This window comes from Channa argus, chromosome 4 (assembly GCF_033026475.1).
Source record: "Channa argus isolate prfri chromosome 4, Channa argus male v1.0, whole genome shotgun sequence".
In the NCBI taxonomy this organism is placed as follows: Eukaryota; Metazoa; Chordata; class Actinopteri; order Anabantiformes; family Channidae; genus Channa; species Channa argus.
Window position 1 is genome coordinate 1755171 of NC_090200.1, and position 16165 is coordinate 1771335.

The window sequence follows — 16165 nt, forward strand, 5'->3', positions numbered from 1 at the left end:
AAAGATTCATGCAACGCATCCTAAAAAAAAAGATTCAGTGTCAAGTATTTCTTTATAAATCCATGCAACTGTGTTCTCACTCTGTTCCAGAACATTGTCAACTAAACAAGGCTGTTGTGTTAAATGAGGTCCTGCCTTAGACTAACCAGTGGAGAACACAGTACTGTACAAATACTTCGGGCAATTTAGATATTTAGATTCTGTTTACAATATATTTACATGTGTCTCTGTAATAAGTTGATGATAACATTTAATATCCTAAATGTATTTTACTTTTGAATGATATTAACCATCTGTTACGTAAACCTGATCTTTAGAAATAGAAATAGTGCAAATATTATGCCACATTTTGCACCTTTCACTGCAGCAGCTAATGGAAACTTTATGGGAACCTAAAATGGCAATCTAATCAATTATACAGTTGATATTTGATATTAGTTGACGCACCCAGTGTTTTCGATTAGTTCTCGACATCTTGTCTCGAGAGTTCGGGGTTGCAGTGGACACGTCAGAGCAGCTTATGTAAATATGTTACGTTCAAAAAGTTTGCTTGCAAATTAGTACAATAATTGAATTGTGGCCATTGCAAGACCTCTAAAACCAAAGTATTTATGTCCTTATATATTAATACCAAAACAAAGGTTTGTGCCTTGAATTACAGCTATGATTTTTATACTTTAACACTGGACATTCAGTGACATTATTTATTATAAGATTTGCTTTTCAGGAAAACAAAAACAAATACTTTACGTATCCAGATCCATAACTTTCCTTCAGATAAGGAAAGCTCAGGAGGACAGATCTCAAAAGGTCCACATGTTGCCAATGAGATGGATACCTGCCAATGTTAAAAGGGATGAAGTTCAAGTTTTTAATGAATCCCAACTTACATTGTCTCTTGGATGAGCATGTTTTTAAGTGTGTTCTCGCTGGGCGACTTCAGGGCTGCATCCTTATTTGTTAACACAGTGAGAAGAGTTGATGGAAACCGCACTTTGCAGCTCAACATGGGTTGGGTGCTGGCACAGTATGACTTACATGGTTTTGAATCCCACTGCAGTAATAAACATAATGTACAATCAACTTAACATAAGATTCACTCCTTCAACTTCTCTAATGCAGATGAGAAATGCAGATGCACTTGGTCTTTCATTTTTGGAAAAATGTGCGCTCTCATTCTTTCTGTCATCTGCTTAAGTGTAGATCCATCTATTTTATCGTCTGTGGCACAGAAAAACAAAGGACAAACATAGAAGTCAGCATGTGGAAGTTGAGGAAATTACATATCCTAAAACATTACTAAAACATAACTACAATTCTTTAGTCGCTGTATATAATTTGGCCAATCTGCGAAAGAGCAAAAAATAAAATAAAATGTTTAAACTTATTTTTATTACCTTTAATAATTGAGCTTTATTGTTTCAGAACAGCTAAACACTATTTAGGTCTTACTGATTGTTGAAATCAACTTAAGGTTGAGCTTAAACATTGAATCATGTAACAAGAAAGATGTGGGCATTGAATATTTTTCCAGTAGTAGCCCCAAGTGCTGACATTCAAAAGCCTACACATTCAATCTGAACCTGAATGTGGATTTATAACCACCACTAGTGTCTTATGTCTTCATAAATGTTTGTTTTCTTTTAAATAAATGTAGGGGATGGTTGAGTTTTTCACTTCACAGGATCCTTCCTTCCTTCAGCTAGACCGTACAGCTGTGAATGTGTGGAACCTGAACAGTGAGAGTCTCTCCTGTTCTGGGGCGGAAGGATATTTGCAGCTGCTACTTAAGAATTGTATGAGGCTTATTTGTGTTACTAGAAAATGTTGAACATGCTTCAGAAATTTATACTTTATTGTAAGATATTCAGACACTGCACAAAATGTTATCACAAAAACTACATAAGAACAGTATTATTCTGCTACATATTGTTCCGGTTTGAGACTGACCATCAAAGAGCTTCACCATTCATCATCATGTATCATTGAATCTTCCAGTAATAAAATCTAAATGTTTGCAAAAAAAAAAAAGTATTTAAACCAAGAAGCACTAATAACATGACATCTTCAGTGAACTGTACTTTGGGGCAAAGCTGGGATTATTTTCTGGAAACACTGTGTGTGGTTCATTGTATGTTTGCTACAACCAATTACAGATCACACAGAGACACTGAAGAACCAGCAGACCAGACTCCAAAACCAGCAAACAGTGGTTCAGTGAATCCACGTTCACTGGTGAAGGTGTGGAGGTGGATCAGTTCATCGGAGGAGACTCTGTAGAAGGACAGAGTCCCAGCAGGACAGTCCACATACACTGCTACTCTGTTGGAGACACAGGACGACGAGGAGAAAGTGATGAATGTTGCAGTGGTACTGTGCCAGGCAGAGCAGTAGTTCTCACAGCAATAAAGACTCCATGAGTGATCATTTCTTCCAAAAAAGGAGCCGTGTTTGTTTTCCCTCCTGCTGATTCCTCTGTAACTCACTGATACGTAAACCTGTCCTCTCCACTCCACCTCCCAGTAACAGCGACCAGTCAGACCATCACTGCACAGAAGCTGAGGCCAGTTATCAAATCTGTCTGGATGATCAGGATACAACTGATCCTCCTCCACAACTGTCACCTTCCTATTGTTGTCAGACAGTCGTAGTTTCCTGTTCACTGTGTTTGTGTCGATTGTGAGTTGACAGAAATCTGATGGAGAGAACAAGACACAAACAGCTGCAGTTATTAATCCATCATCTGTTCATTTCTTGACACTTTGATGATGTGAATGAGTGATGTGACAGTTTGAAGATGGTTGAATGTTGCTGCTTTGTTTCCATCAATCTCATTAAAAACACACTTACACTTCCTCAGACCTGGTCTCAGCCATCGTTCTCCACCAGGCTCCACCCTGAAAGGAGGAGGGGGGTCAGAGCAGCACATTCTCTGTCAGCATGCACACATGGACATTACATGGCTCTAACTGACATATTTTGGTGTAATTACATCTAAAATGTCTTCATACCTGAGAGTGTCCAGTTTCCACTGTGGATCCTTCAATCCAGCAGACAGCAGCTTCACTCCTGAGTCTCCTGGATGATTGTAGCTCAGGTCCAGTTCTCTCAGATGGGAGGGGTTGGAGCTCAGAGCTGAGGCCAGAGAAGCACAACCTTCCTCTGTGATCAGACAACCTGACAGTCTGCAGACACACAACACAACACACGTTATAGATACTCTAATGTTATCATAAAGAAAAAAATCATTTTAATAGTTGACTACAGCAACGTGATTTCATTTGGTCCCATTTATTAGTAACTAAGTGCGTTAAGACATATGAACATTCAGTGCATCTTAACTGAAAAACATGTCAGCAGAGAAATCACTGCACAGTTTAAGCTTAATGACTGATATTAGCTACAATCAAGAGAAAAAATTATTGGTTAGTTGAACATGTCGTATCCTGTATGTATCCTAACCTGAGAGTCTCCAGTTGACAGTGTGGACTCTTCAGTCCATCACAGAGTAATTTCACTCCTGAATCCTGCAGGTTGTTGTTACTCAGGTCCAGTTCTCTCAGACTAGAGGACTGAGAGCTGAGAACTGAGGACAGAGCTTCACAGCTTCTCTCTGACAGGTTACAGCCACTCAGTCTGGATCAAAATTTAAAAAAAATTAGCAGATAGCAGTAAAGTCCAAACATGTTATAACAACAAAGCCAATTCATTTGTTTGTGCTGTTTGTTTCTTCCTGATAAATTACAATCATTCAGGCTTAAAATATGATGAGAAATAAAAAGATAATTTTATTTGTCTTTATGTTTAAAGCAATTCAATTTCACTTTGTCTGAAGTCCTTACACAGCTTTCTTTGAGGCTTTGATCACAGGCAGCAGCTTCAGCAGAGCCTCCTCTGAAGCAGAGTATTTCTTCAGGTCAAACACATCCAGATCTTTTTCTGATGACAGTAAGATGAAGACCAGAGCTGACCACTGAGCAGGAGACAGTTTCTCTGTGGAGAGACTTCCTGATCTCAGGTACTGTTGGATCTGCTCCACTAGAGAACAATCATTCAGTTCATTCAGACAGTGGAACAGGTTGATGCTTTTCTCTGCAGACAGATTCTCACTGATCTTCTTCTTGATGTACTGGACTGTGTCCTGATTGGTCTGTGAACTACTTCCTGTTTGTGCCAGCAGACCTCGCAGTTCATTCTGATTGGTCTGCAGTGAAAGGCCCAGGAGGAAGCGGAGGAACAAGTCCAGGTGACCTTTTGGACTCTGTAAGGCCTTGTCCACAGAACTTTGGTAGAAGTGTGTCTCTCCAGCTTTGCTAGTCTCAGACTTCTCTGAGGTTGACTGTTCATCTGACAGCAGATTGACTCCAGAGTTGAAGAATGTCAGATGGACATGAAGAGCAGCCAGAAACTCCTGAACACTCAGATGGACGAAGCAGAACACCTTGTCCTGGTACAGTCCTCTCTCCTCTATAAAGATCTGTGTGAACACTCCTGAGTACACTGAGGCTGCTCTGATATCGATGCCACACTCTGTCAGGTCTGATTCATAGAAGATCAGGTTTCCTTTCTGCAGCTGCTCAAAAGCCAGTTTTCCCAGAGACTCAATCATCTTCTTGTTCTCTGGACTCCAGTGTGGATCTGTCTCACCTTTACCATTATACTTGATGCTCTTCAGTCTGGTCTGAACCACCAGGAAATAGATGTACATCTCAGTCAGGGTCTTGGGCAGCTCTCCTCCCTCTCTGGTTTTCAACTCATCCTCCAGAACTGTAGAAGTGATCCAGCAGAAGACTGGGATGTGGCACATGATGTGGAGGCTTCGTGATGTCTTGATGTGGGAGATGAGTCTGCTGGCCTGCTCCTCATCTCTGAATCTCTTTCTGAAGTACTCCTCCTTCTGTGGGTCAGTGAACCCTCTGACCTCTATCACCATGTCAACACACTCAGGAGGGATCTGAATGGCTGCTGCAGGTCGTGTGGTGATCCAGAGGCGAGCAGAGGGAAGCAGGTTCCCCCTGATGAGGTTTGTCAGCAGCACATCCACTGAGGTGGACTCTGTAACATCAGTCAGGATCTTGTTGTTCTTAAAGTCCAGAGGAAGTCGACACTCATCCAGACCATCAAAGATGAACACAACCTGGAACTCTTCAAACCTGCTGATTCCTTTGGTTTCAGGAAAGAAGAGATGAACAAGTTCCACCAAGCTGAACTTTTTCTCTTTCAGCACATTCAGCTCTCTGAAAGTCAATGGAAATGTGAACTGTATGTCCTGGTTGGATTTGTCTTCAGCCCAGTCCAGAGTGAACTTCTGTGTTAAGACCGTTTTCCCAATACCAGCCACTCCCTTTGTCATCACTCTTCTGATTGGTCCATCTCTTCCAGGTGAGGCTTTAAAGATGTCTTCATGTCTGATTGTTGTTTCTTGTCTGACTGGTTTCCTGGATGCGGTTTCAATCTGTCTGACCTCATGTTCATCATTGACCTCTCCAGTCCCTCCCTCTGTGATGTAGAGCTCTGTGTAGATCTGATTCAGAAGAGTTGGGTTTCCTGCTTTAGCGATGCCCTCAAACATGTACTGGAATCTTTGCTTCAGGGCAGCTTTCTGTTTGCGCTGACAAGCCCCAGCACGAGTTTCTGAATAAAACAGTAAATCATATCAGTGACTAGAAAAATGTCATATTTGCTTTACAGAAATTAGAAACAAAGCCACAGTTGAGTTTCGGATAAGAAACATTGATGGATGGATACAGGTGATGGAGAATGTTGATAGGAGATGAACTGAAACAAACTTTATGAAGAATCTACTGCTCCACCAGGTTGGAAAAAATAATGCTGGAATTATTTTCCATTTTCATGTTGAAATAGATGTGAATGTATGAGGCCTTAATGACCAGTGACCCGTGACTCTGATTACACTGTGATTCCTTGGCTTGAAGCAGATGTGGCTACAGACAGTGCAACTGGAAACCAAGTTTGCAGATGTTAAGAACATGACAATATGTAGGTATATGGGTGCTTTTAAATCCCTGACAAGACTTCAGTTTGGCATTTGCTTTAACTCCACTATAGAGCAGCTGCAGCTCAGAACGCCAGGTAAAGAGAATGTTGAACAGGTTGATGCAGCAGAAGAGGAGGTCAGAGTTCAATGGGAGATGAACTGGAACAGTGCTGAATATCTTTAATTAGAAACTAGTTTCCCCTTGAATGACACAGCTTTAGGGTCTTTTTCTTTCCTTTGTGCAATCACACCACCATTAGGAACTCAAACTGGCCATTAGCCTTTATGCCTATTATAGCTGGTATGATTATCCCCATAATTATTTGTCAGTAGAGGCCAAATCCACTTATAATTAGACCATAACCAGTGGTGTTCAGAGGTGAGTGATACTTTTCACAACATATAGACAATTTTTGGTACTGACAGCCCTGTTGAATGGGGATGTCCCGATGCAGACACCAGTATTGTGTATTTCTATTCAAAACTTGTGTTTTGGGGATTCCCTGATACTGAAGCGTCTGTAGTTTAGAGCTGTCTTAAGATAATTGATGAGAACAAAAGTAAAGCTGAATGAAAACTACTGCGCTAAAGTCTTATGATCTAGTAACAGTCATACTGATGTTTTTTAAGAAGATTTTAAAAATGTGTGATATTTGCGACTGAGATTCTATATATAAATAGTTATATATAGAACGTAACCGTAACTTTTCCTAAGTTATTTTATATACTGTATTCCTGTGTAGGCTCTACAGTCCATGTTGTCCACGCTTCTATCTTCTTTCAAGACAGCAGTTAGGGACAAATTCCACTATAGCAGATGCTTAATTGAAAAAGCTGTCAACAAATTTAAAGAAATTATTTCTTCATCATTTGCTTCACCATATGTTAATACAATGGAAAGTAGTCTCCTTAATGTTACTCCTGCACAAGTTGATTATCTTGTTGACAATTCTGCAGCCTCACTACGTACAATACTCGATAGTGTTGCCCCTCTAAAAAAGAAGGCAGTAAATCAGCAGAGGTGATCTCCATGGTATAGTTCACAAACACGCAACTTAAAACAGGAAACACGAAAGTTGGAAAGGAAGTGTTGTTCCAGAAATTTAGAAGAATCTCATTTAGCCTGGAAAAATAGTTTAAAAATGTACAAAAAAGCTCTCAGTGATGCCAGAACAGCATATTATTCATCATTAATAGAAGAAAACAAGTTTCTTGGTTTCTCGGTTTCTGTTCAGCACTGTAGCCAGGCTGACTAAGAGCCATAGTTCTGTTGAGCCTACTATTCCCTTAACTTTGAGCAGCAATGACTTCATGACCTTCTTTATGAATAAAATTGTAGCTATTAGAGAAAGTATTCACCAGATCCTCCCCCCAAAAAATAGAGATAGATCTTCATGTATAGCAGTGCTAGAGTCATCGATAAGGCCCCACTCCCTGTTAGACTGCTTTTTACCCATAGATCTCTCTGAGCTAGGTTCAATTATTACCCCATCTAAACCAACAACCTGTCTGCTAGACCCTATTCCAACTAAGCTGCTCAAGGAAGCTTTACCCTTAATAGATAAATTAATATTAGATATCATCAGTCTATCTTTAGAATCAGGTTATGTACCACAGGCCTATAAGGGAGCTGTAATTAAACCACTACTTAAAAAACCCTGTCTTGACCCAGGTGTTTTAGCCAATTACAGACCAATATCTAATCTCCCCTTTATTTCTAAAATAATTGAAAAAGTAGTAGCAAAACAATTATGTGATCACCTTCATAGGAATAATTTGTATGAAGACTTTCAGTCAGGATTTAGAGTTCATCATAGTACAGAAACAGCACTGGTAAAAGTCACCAACGATCTTCTCATGGCCTCAGATAATGGACTCATCTCTATACTTGTTCTGTTAGATCTTAGTGCCGCATTTGATACCATTGATCATAACATTTTATTACAGAGACTGGAACATGAAATTGGAATTACAGGAACTGCACTAGGTTGGTTTAAATCTTATCTATCTGATAGATTTCAGTACTACTGCAAGGAACCTTTAAGTTATTTTTTATCAGGATCTGTCCTTTAACTCACATATAAAACAAATCTCTAGAACAGCCTTCTTCCACCTACGGAACATTGCCAAAATTAGGAGCATCCTGTCTCAAAGTGATGCCGAAAAACTGGTCCATGCATTTGTTACTTCTAGGTTGGACTACTGTAATTCCCTACTTTCAGGATGCCCCAGTAACTAAAGAGCCTGCAATTAATCCAAAATGCTGCAGCAAGAGTGCTGACTGGAACTAGCAAGAGAGATCATATTTCACCTTCACTAGCTTCTCTCCATTGGCTTCCCATTAAATCTAGAATAGAATTTAAAACCCTGCTTCTTACATATAAAGCTCTGAATGATCATGCTCCATTATATAGAGAAGACCTCATAACACCATATCATCCCAGTAGACCACTTCGCTCTCAGAATGCAGGCCTACTTGTGGTTTCCAGAATTTCCAAAGGTAGAATGGGAGGTAGAGCCTTTAGCTATCAAGCTCCTCTCTTGTGGAACCAGCTCCCAGTTCAGATTCAGGAAGCAGACACCCTCTCTACTTTTAAGTCTAGGCTTAAAACCTTCCTCTTTAATAAAGCATATAGTTAGTTATAGTTATGCTGCCATAGGCTTAGGCTGCTGGGGGACCCACCCCCCAATGCACTGAGCTCCTTTCCTCCTCTTGACCATCTCTCCTCTCTTCTCATACAGCAATTGTCACCACTGTATGTCATTAACTCTGTGTGTTTTCTTCGGTAGTGTTCTTTGTCCTCCTCTGTCCCCCTGTCTGTCCCTTTCTGCAGGTGTCCCCCGGCTTTGGAGCTGTGTGTTTTCCAGTGTGCAGCTACTGGTCCTACTAATCTGCCTGATGTTCGCTTGTTGCTTTTTGTTGCTCTGTTCTTTTCTCTCTCCCCTTTCCACTCACCCCAACCGGTCGAGGCAGATGGCCGTCCACCCTGAGCCTGGTTCTGCTGGAGGTTTCTTCCGTTAAAGGGAGTTTTTCCTCTCCACTGTTGCCTATGGCTTGCTCCAGGGGGAATTGTTGGGTTCTCTTTATACATCTTTATAATCTTGACTTTATTCTGTAAATTGCCCTGAGATGACTTTGTTGCGAATTTGCGCCATATAAATAAAGTTGAATTGAATTGAATTAAATTGAATTTCATCTTTCAGCTTGTATCACCCTAAATCTGTGCTTTGATTGTGTTTTTCCCTTTAGTTTTTCGTCCCTTCAGCAAAAGTTGCTCCATTCAAACCCAAGTCACCGTTATATTTGAATTTCCATTTGCACGAGATTTGCTTAACTGCAATGAGTTGATGACAGTTTTACTGTCCAGCAACTCAACAGAAGAAAAACAGTTTGGTACTTGTATCTATACTCAGGATCAGCAAGAACTCTATGTACTGATATATTTATCAAATGGTTTAAGAGGGAGAGATTCACACCCCTTGAATTCAGTCATATCAAGCCAGCTGCCTATTACCTGGATGACTGAGAATCTTGATTGATAATAAATGTACACAGTCATTTTAATATATAGTTTGGTCCTGCATTTGAACTTCTGAAATTTTTTTTCATAGGTTGAAAAACAGTAAATGTTCTAGTTTTCCATGGTATTAAATCTTTACAGAAATGCTCTTACTGCTCTGCAGACAGTCAACCAGCTCCTCCTGCTTCATTCTCCTCAGGAAGTTCACTGTGATCTTCAGAAATGACTCTCTGCTGCTCCTCCTCTGCTCTTCATCCTCACCATCCAACACCTCCTCATCCTCCCTCTGACTCTCTAAGTATTCTGGGTAATCTGGACTCAGACTCTTCTGGATCTTCTTCAGCTCGTTCTTCACAAAAGTGACAATGTTGTCCTCCAGCAGCTGGAACAGAAAACTATATGAATGACACAATCCAAGTAAAACCATGGAGCCAAACATCAGATCCATGTTGGACAGACTGACAATCCACTGGTCCAAAAAGTGCAGCATGGACATTATTGTGGACACAACAGATGGAAAAGTAGTAGTTGTACATGTACAGACCTTAAATATGGAGTCCAGGTGTGTTTGATGCTGCTGGGCAGACTGACCACTGGGAACCTCTGAGCTCTGCTGGTCCACTCTGTGGAGGAACCAGGAAGAAGTCATTTTAAAACTTGAACCAAGTCAGTCACATGATCTTTAGTAGAGTTTTAAATTTTCACCTTCCATCATCAGACTGTCTGAAATCTACAGGTTCTATCTTTGACCAATCACTCTTGACTGACACATAGCTGGGTTCAGGTTCATGGTCAGAGTCAGGTTCAGGTCCAGGTCCAGCAGAGTCTGGTCTGTGCAGCTTCTCTGGTCTTGAACACAACACAGACAGAGGTCAGAGTGTGAATAATTATGGTGGAGTGATTGTTGGTGCTGAGCTCTGACATGGAGAAGAGTCATGGACAGTTAGAGATCCTCATCTCACCTCTGAGCTTTGGTCTGGCTCTCAGGTTCCCCACATCGAGGTTTTTTACGGGGAGGGACTCCCTCCTCTCTGCCCTCACACTGATCCATCCTGCTGAATTCACACACACTTTCTACCTTCCTGTGGAGAGAAAACACACATCCTTCAAGATGCCAGCAGCTGATGCAAAGACAAATATTATTTTCCTATTGATTAAAAGCTTCTTCAAATGTCTCATTTTTTCCTATAAGAGTAAAAGGACTAAATATTTTTTTACAATATATAACAGTTAGTTCCGACCAAACACTCTGATTGGAGAAGACTCATTCCTGGTGGCTGATGTTTAACTATGTATCTCTCTGCTCCACAGTTGTTCTACAGTTGTTATAATACAGTAACTGTCAGTCGCCAACATACTGCTACACTGGAACAAACTACACCAAAAACAACGTTTTTCCTGAAATAACATTCGAGTTAATGTGTGAATGGTCGTCAGGAGAGAATGAGGAGAAGGTAAGAAACCAAGATACTTCTGTGCAAACGTTTTATGCTGCATTATAACCAGTCGGTGTGTTTTTATAGACAGTATCTGACCTGTGTCCACTCTCTGCTGTGATGTCTGTCACTGTGAGTCCTGCCTCAGACGGGTTCTGCGGCTCTCAGGCTGTGGTTGATGTATCTGTACATGTACATCAGCACAATAGCACGAGCTCGAGTTATTGCTTCAATAACATGAACCTGAAAAAAGTCGGAATTAATCATTTGAAAAGGTTTGAATATATAATAATTAGATTTCTTTATATGTATTTGTACTTAAAAAATGACTGAAACTACTCATTAGTAAAATATTTACAGGTTATTCATTAGTTTTTCCATCAGAAAATAATAAAACTTCCCAATAAAAACCTACTAGTATCCTGTAAAAGACTCTCACAGCCAATAACAATCCATGAAGTAAAGACCAAGTGTCTGTTGATGATCGTCTGAAGACGTGAAAACCAGCTGCGTCACATCAAGACTGAATGTGATGAGAGATTTTTAGCTGTAAACATGGAGGAGGAGGAGTCTGTTTGCTGGGGATCCACTATCTCGACCCCCCACCTTGTTACTTCTCCTCCTGACAGGCACAAGATTCATTTTGTGCTGATTAAGGAGGAAACACTTAGTAACGTAGTTACTCTGAGCTTTTTAAATAGTTGTTTGATTTGTTCAATGCAAACAGGTGAAAGTCTGGAGGTTTTACCAAAAAATAATTTTTACATTGTGGGGATGAACTTCACCCCCCATCAAATTCACAATAAAAGCCTGAATTTAAAATGGAGAAAAATCATAAAAATAATTTGCCGAAAATGTTTAACCAAACATTTTCACTGCAATGCAAAGATGTAAGTGGTAATATTACAGTAGCAATGAGGTAAAAGTTTAGGAATAACTGAGACTAAAATAACAGTATTAAATGAGTAAAAGTAAAGTAATACTGAGTAGAAGGTAGATAATAATATTAGGAAGTTAAATAAATTGACATAAGTAAAAGCAGTCGATGTTTATCTGTTTGTTTCATACACGTCAAATTAACTACAAAAGAAAATCTCTGTTATTAATCATAGACAGTAAAAAAATGACACTGGTGTTTGTGTGGCACTGATCCAGTGGGTACTCTGAGTACCTGCAGTAACTGTAGAGTACTGATACTTGTAGGAGTACAAACTTTGTGGGAACATTATTTGAACAATAATCACGTTTTAAAAACTGAATTAAATGAGTTTGTCAGCCAGAGAAATGTTGACACGTTGTGATCGGAGGGTCTTAAATTGTAGTACTACTGCTTTTAAGCCCAGTTTTGAATAGAAGGATAATACAGTTTATACTTTTACTAGATGGAGCTGATGATATTTGCATTTTAACTGTGGAATATGAATAAGTGGAATTTTGACATAGTGGTACTTTTTCCTCAGTAAAACATGAAAAAGTACTACAACCCTTTCAGCGTTTTTCTAATTTCCATCTTATTTCATCTGCGATCGTCGCATTGTTGTCAATAAAGGTTTTTTTAAAAATTCGGCTTCATTTCCTGCTTCGTTCACTTTCTCTTTCACCGCAGCCTTCGGTCCACTTGAAGGTACTGTATCCACGAAGAACAGGGTGTGTGCAGGTCGGCCACACACACACACACACACACACACACACACACACACACACACACACACACACACACACTGATCCTCGGAGTCCGAACAACCAAACAGAACCAGTATTAAGTTTAGACCGAATTCCGTTTAGTGTTCGGTGATCACTGTGCAGCAGCTGTTTCTGGTTAATATTTCATTGTTCAGGAAAACATTGTATTATTTATGACTTCTCGATAGTGTGACTTGTGGGCCGGGGCCAGTTTCCAAACGATGACAAAGTGTTTGTGTCCATGTCCGACAAGTTCAGAGAGAAAGACAAAATAATGGAAGCAGTAGCTAGAAATGACCAACACCGTGAGAAACAGTTATACGGAGGAAGGTTTGTCAAAGGAAATTTGACTCCGTGGATGATAAACTACTGTTTCAGAAATGAGGACGATTTGGCACAGTAGGTGTTGTCATGGCTACAGAGTTACCTTGATAATATCCAGTGAAATGACGGCGTTTCAGACCTGGGAAGGGGACACAAGGATCAGTCTTTGGACCAAAGTTATTTAATATATTAATGCTCTACTCAGCAACAGAATGATGGACAAGGATGTAAAAATAGAAATCGATGTTGACATTAAAAGAGTAAAAGTTTTTGGGCTCATGTTGTTTTTGGGCATCAGCCCTGCCAGCTGTCCATGTATCACAGCCCGTTAGCACCGGGCCGGTAGTTTGAAGCCTACACCCTAAATAACTTCCTGTCTACTGTGTTCACTATTAGCTCTCACTCCTCATCTTAGCAGTTCAAACTTCTCCAGAGTCCACTAGCTTCGATACACGTATGACGGTACTTTCAATCAATGTGTATGAAAAGTGAAAATATTGTATGAAGGAAAGTTTGGTTTATATTAGACAGAACTGTACTGGAAAGCTCGGCTGGAAACCCGCAAATGGCTGTGGCTTTGTGGGCCTCAGCAACCTTGGGCAAGCTGGTTTTCCCTGGTGCCACCTTATCAAGACTACCAATCACCTCCTTCTCTGTCTAACGTTCAGGGCTGCAGGGTAATAAGGTGATTTTACAAACCATGAATATGGCTTCCAGGTTTGTCTTCTCATGGAATCAGTGGACGATAAAGAAGATTCACACTATATTTCCCTGTTTTAAAAACTTTAAAAAGCCAATTCTATTATCATTACTTTAAGCACCTTCTTGTATTTGTGTTTAAAAAAATGTTTAATTTACATTGATGCTATAAACATTTTACCTCTTTTCAGGACAAATGGTATCTTCTTTAAAATCAATAATATCTAACTTTGAGTGGTCATCGACACACAGCTGGGTTCTGGTGAGCCTGGTCTGTCCTGGTGGATTCTGGTGCACACAAACACAAACAGGTAGGTTGTGGATGTGTGCAGGAGATGGAGTCTCGCTCTCTTGTTACAAGTCAGGCACATTTGTAAGAAAACAATTTATCATCTTTGAAAATATCTATATGAAATATTACATTTCACACAGATTAAACAAGTCTGCAGTAAACAGCACTGGTGTCTGTAACAGTAATATTATTCCAGTAAAATGTGCACGTGATTGTTCTTCTTTTTTATTCTACGTAGACAAATGATCTTTAAAAACTCTTAAGAAACATGTCAAAACATTTTGAATGATTTGGGTTATTTTTTTAAGTTATTTTAAATAGATTCATTTTCTCTTTTTAAAAAAAATAAACGCTTCCAAGAAAATCAAGATCTGTGGGCTGGCGGATCGAATATGAGGATATAGTTTAATTATCAAACTAAATTACCGTGGAAAATGAGTCATAACTTACACCAGCATACTGGACCTGTCCATGTTGGAAATAAGCAGCAGCAGCTCTGGTTAGCAGCAGGGCCAAAAGACTAAAGGGCGACAACATGGCAATAAAACAGTTTCATCAATACTCAGAAACACTGAAGAAATGCACTTTGTACTTCCTCATATCAGAGATTTGGAGATTAGGACTTTTCAGGCAAAACTATGTTTGCAAATATTGTTATAGTTTGTTCATGAAGTAAAAAATATTCCTTCTTAACTGACATTATTAACAGGACTCATATTAATACTATGATAATACTTTAGTTATACAGTGAGGTGAAAGTCTACAGAAGTATTTTTACCTTTGAAACTTAGAGTTTTGCTGATATGATTTTGAGTGGAGAACTTTGTCTTGTAATAAAACATTTCTACAGTTGGTTATTGCTACTTTTACTGCAGGAAACAAGTAAGAATATCACATATTAACATTAGGCATTGTAGCTGTTGTTAGTGGAGAACAGAGAAAATATCAGAAATGTTCAATTTTACTACTTTATAATAAATAAATGTATTTTTACTCCAGGCAGGGCTCTTTTTTTTTTGTTGTTAAAATCATGATATCAGTTTGTAAAGGCTGTTTCTCTGAGCAGATCTAAAAAATACAAAATACAAGACTCAGATAAAACCAGTGTCAGACAGTTTCAGTAAATGACAAACACACAAACACGGTCAAATACATTAATGCAAAACAAACCTGAAATAAACACATTAAGCTACATCAGCCTAATGAGAAGCCATTTAAAGCCATTATCACAAACAGGCCACTAGTAAAAACCCTTTTAACTTTTTCAAATAGTTGACTTAAACATGGAAAATGTCAGTCACATTACCTGGAACTGAACAAAATAGTCTGTGTCATAACAGCAAAAAGCAAAAGTGAAATCAAATTCCAGCGTCTGCAGGGGGAGGAGGATAAAACAGGAATGTCCAAAACAAGGACCAACCCAAACCAAATATCAAGGGTTTCTCTTCTACTTCATGTGACTTGTGCTGACATCGACTGGAGCATTTATTTTATGTAGGTACAGCATTTTATTAAAGAATATTCCATGTTCAGATCGCACCTCCAGGTGACTTACAGGTGATGTCACATAAAGAGGGACAGCTTCAAAGTGGAAGGTGGGGTTGTCCAAGCACCAGTCACAGACCAGAACGGCAGCGAGGCCAAAACTCAGAGCTTCACGTGAAAATGAAAAGGTAGATATCATGTGCAAAAAGGAGTCAAATGTGTGCACTCAGGTTATATGCAAAAATGATTCATAAATACCAACTAATCCAGTCTGTAGAGGACCTGTCTCTGTCACCGCCTACGTCACCTGTCACTCTTATGTCGGATCCCTCTTCAACTTCCTGTTTAGGAAAACGCCAGAATTTCTTAGACAAACCGGAAAATCCAGCAACGTGACTCTCTGTATCCATGGCAACACACTACTTCCTTGTTTCCTGTTGAAGTTGGTCTTATGAGTTTAATGGGATATTTTCCAAAACACTGTGTTAAAAATGAAGCACGTAAACTAATATTTAAGCAATAACATCTATATAAACCTGAGAACTAAATTAGTTTATCTTAAACCTTGATGCCAGAGTCTTTTTTGCACTGTGGGCTTCAACGTAGCCTTGTTTTTAGCTAGTAAGTAGCTAGTTTCTCTCGAATAAAACGCGTACAGGTGGACCCAGGAAGACAGTCTGATATTTTGCTTTCCCTTCAGGTCTCTTGGGTCCCTTCAGGTCCCTCC

The 16165-nt window shown here is 39.5% G+C and overlaps 1 protein-coding gene across 19 annotated transcripts; it reads right to left on the bottom strand.

Moving 5' to 3' along the window:
- Nucleotides 1-1837: 1837 nt before the first annotated feature.
- LOC137125483 (NLR family CARD domain-containing protein 3-like) lies at nucleotides 1838-15571 on the bottom strand. 19 transcript variants are annotated; one of them, XM_067501013.1, is made up of 16 exons: nucleotides 14948-15074; nucleotides 14732-14822; nucleotides 14404-14473; nucleotides 13843-13949; nucleotides 13066-13101; nucleotides 11371-11603; nucleotides 10991-11198; nucleotides 10482-10601; nucleotides 10225-10368; nucleotides 10064-10142; nucleotides 9673-9901; nucleotides 3843-5634; nucleotides 3463-3636; nucleotides 3012-3185; nucleotides 2851-2897; nucleotides 1838-2695 (listed from the first exon to the last, which is right to left on the bottom strand). In XM_067501013.1, the coding sequence occupies exons 7-16, from the start codon at nucleotides 11014-11016 to the stop codon at nucleotides 2151-2153; spliced, it is 3330 nt and encodes a 1109-aa protein (XP_067357114.1). In that variant the 5' UTR covers nucleotides 11017-11198; nucleotides 11371-11603; nucleotides 13066-13101; nucleotides 13843-13949; nucleotides 14404-14473; nucleotides 14732-14822; nucleotides 14948-15074; the 3' UTR covers nucleotides 1838-2150. The 19 variants fall into 19 exon arrangements, with proteins under 19 accessions (XP_067357114.1, XP_067357122.1, XP_067357112.1 ...); XM_067501021.1 differs by lacking the exons at nucleotides 14732-14822; nucleotides 14948-15074 and adding an exon at nucleotides 15260-15571 and having other exon boundaries at nucleotides 10991-11139; nucleotides 11395-11478; XM_067501011.1 differs by lacking the exons at nucleotides 14732-14822; nucleotides 14948-15074 and adding an exon at nucleotides 15260-15571 and having other exon boundaries at nucleotides 10991-11139; nucleotides 11371-11478.
- Between the last annotated feature and the right edge of the window lie 594 nt (nucleotides 15572-16165).

Excerpts from the sequence above, each read along its gene's own strand:
- LOC137125483 (XM_067501020.1), bottom strand. The coding sequence starts at position 11,016 with ATGCAGCATAAAACGTTTGCACAGAA. Across the intron at positions 9,902-10,063 it reads ACCTGGACTCCATATTTAAG|CTGCTGGAGGACAACATTGT; the intron begins GTCTGTACATGT and ends TTTCTGTTCCAG. Across the intron at positions 5,635-9,672 it reads GGTTGACTGTCTGCAGAGCA|AAACTCGTGCTGGGGCTTGT; the intron begins GTAAGAGCATTT and ends TGTTTTATTCAG.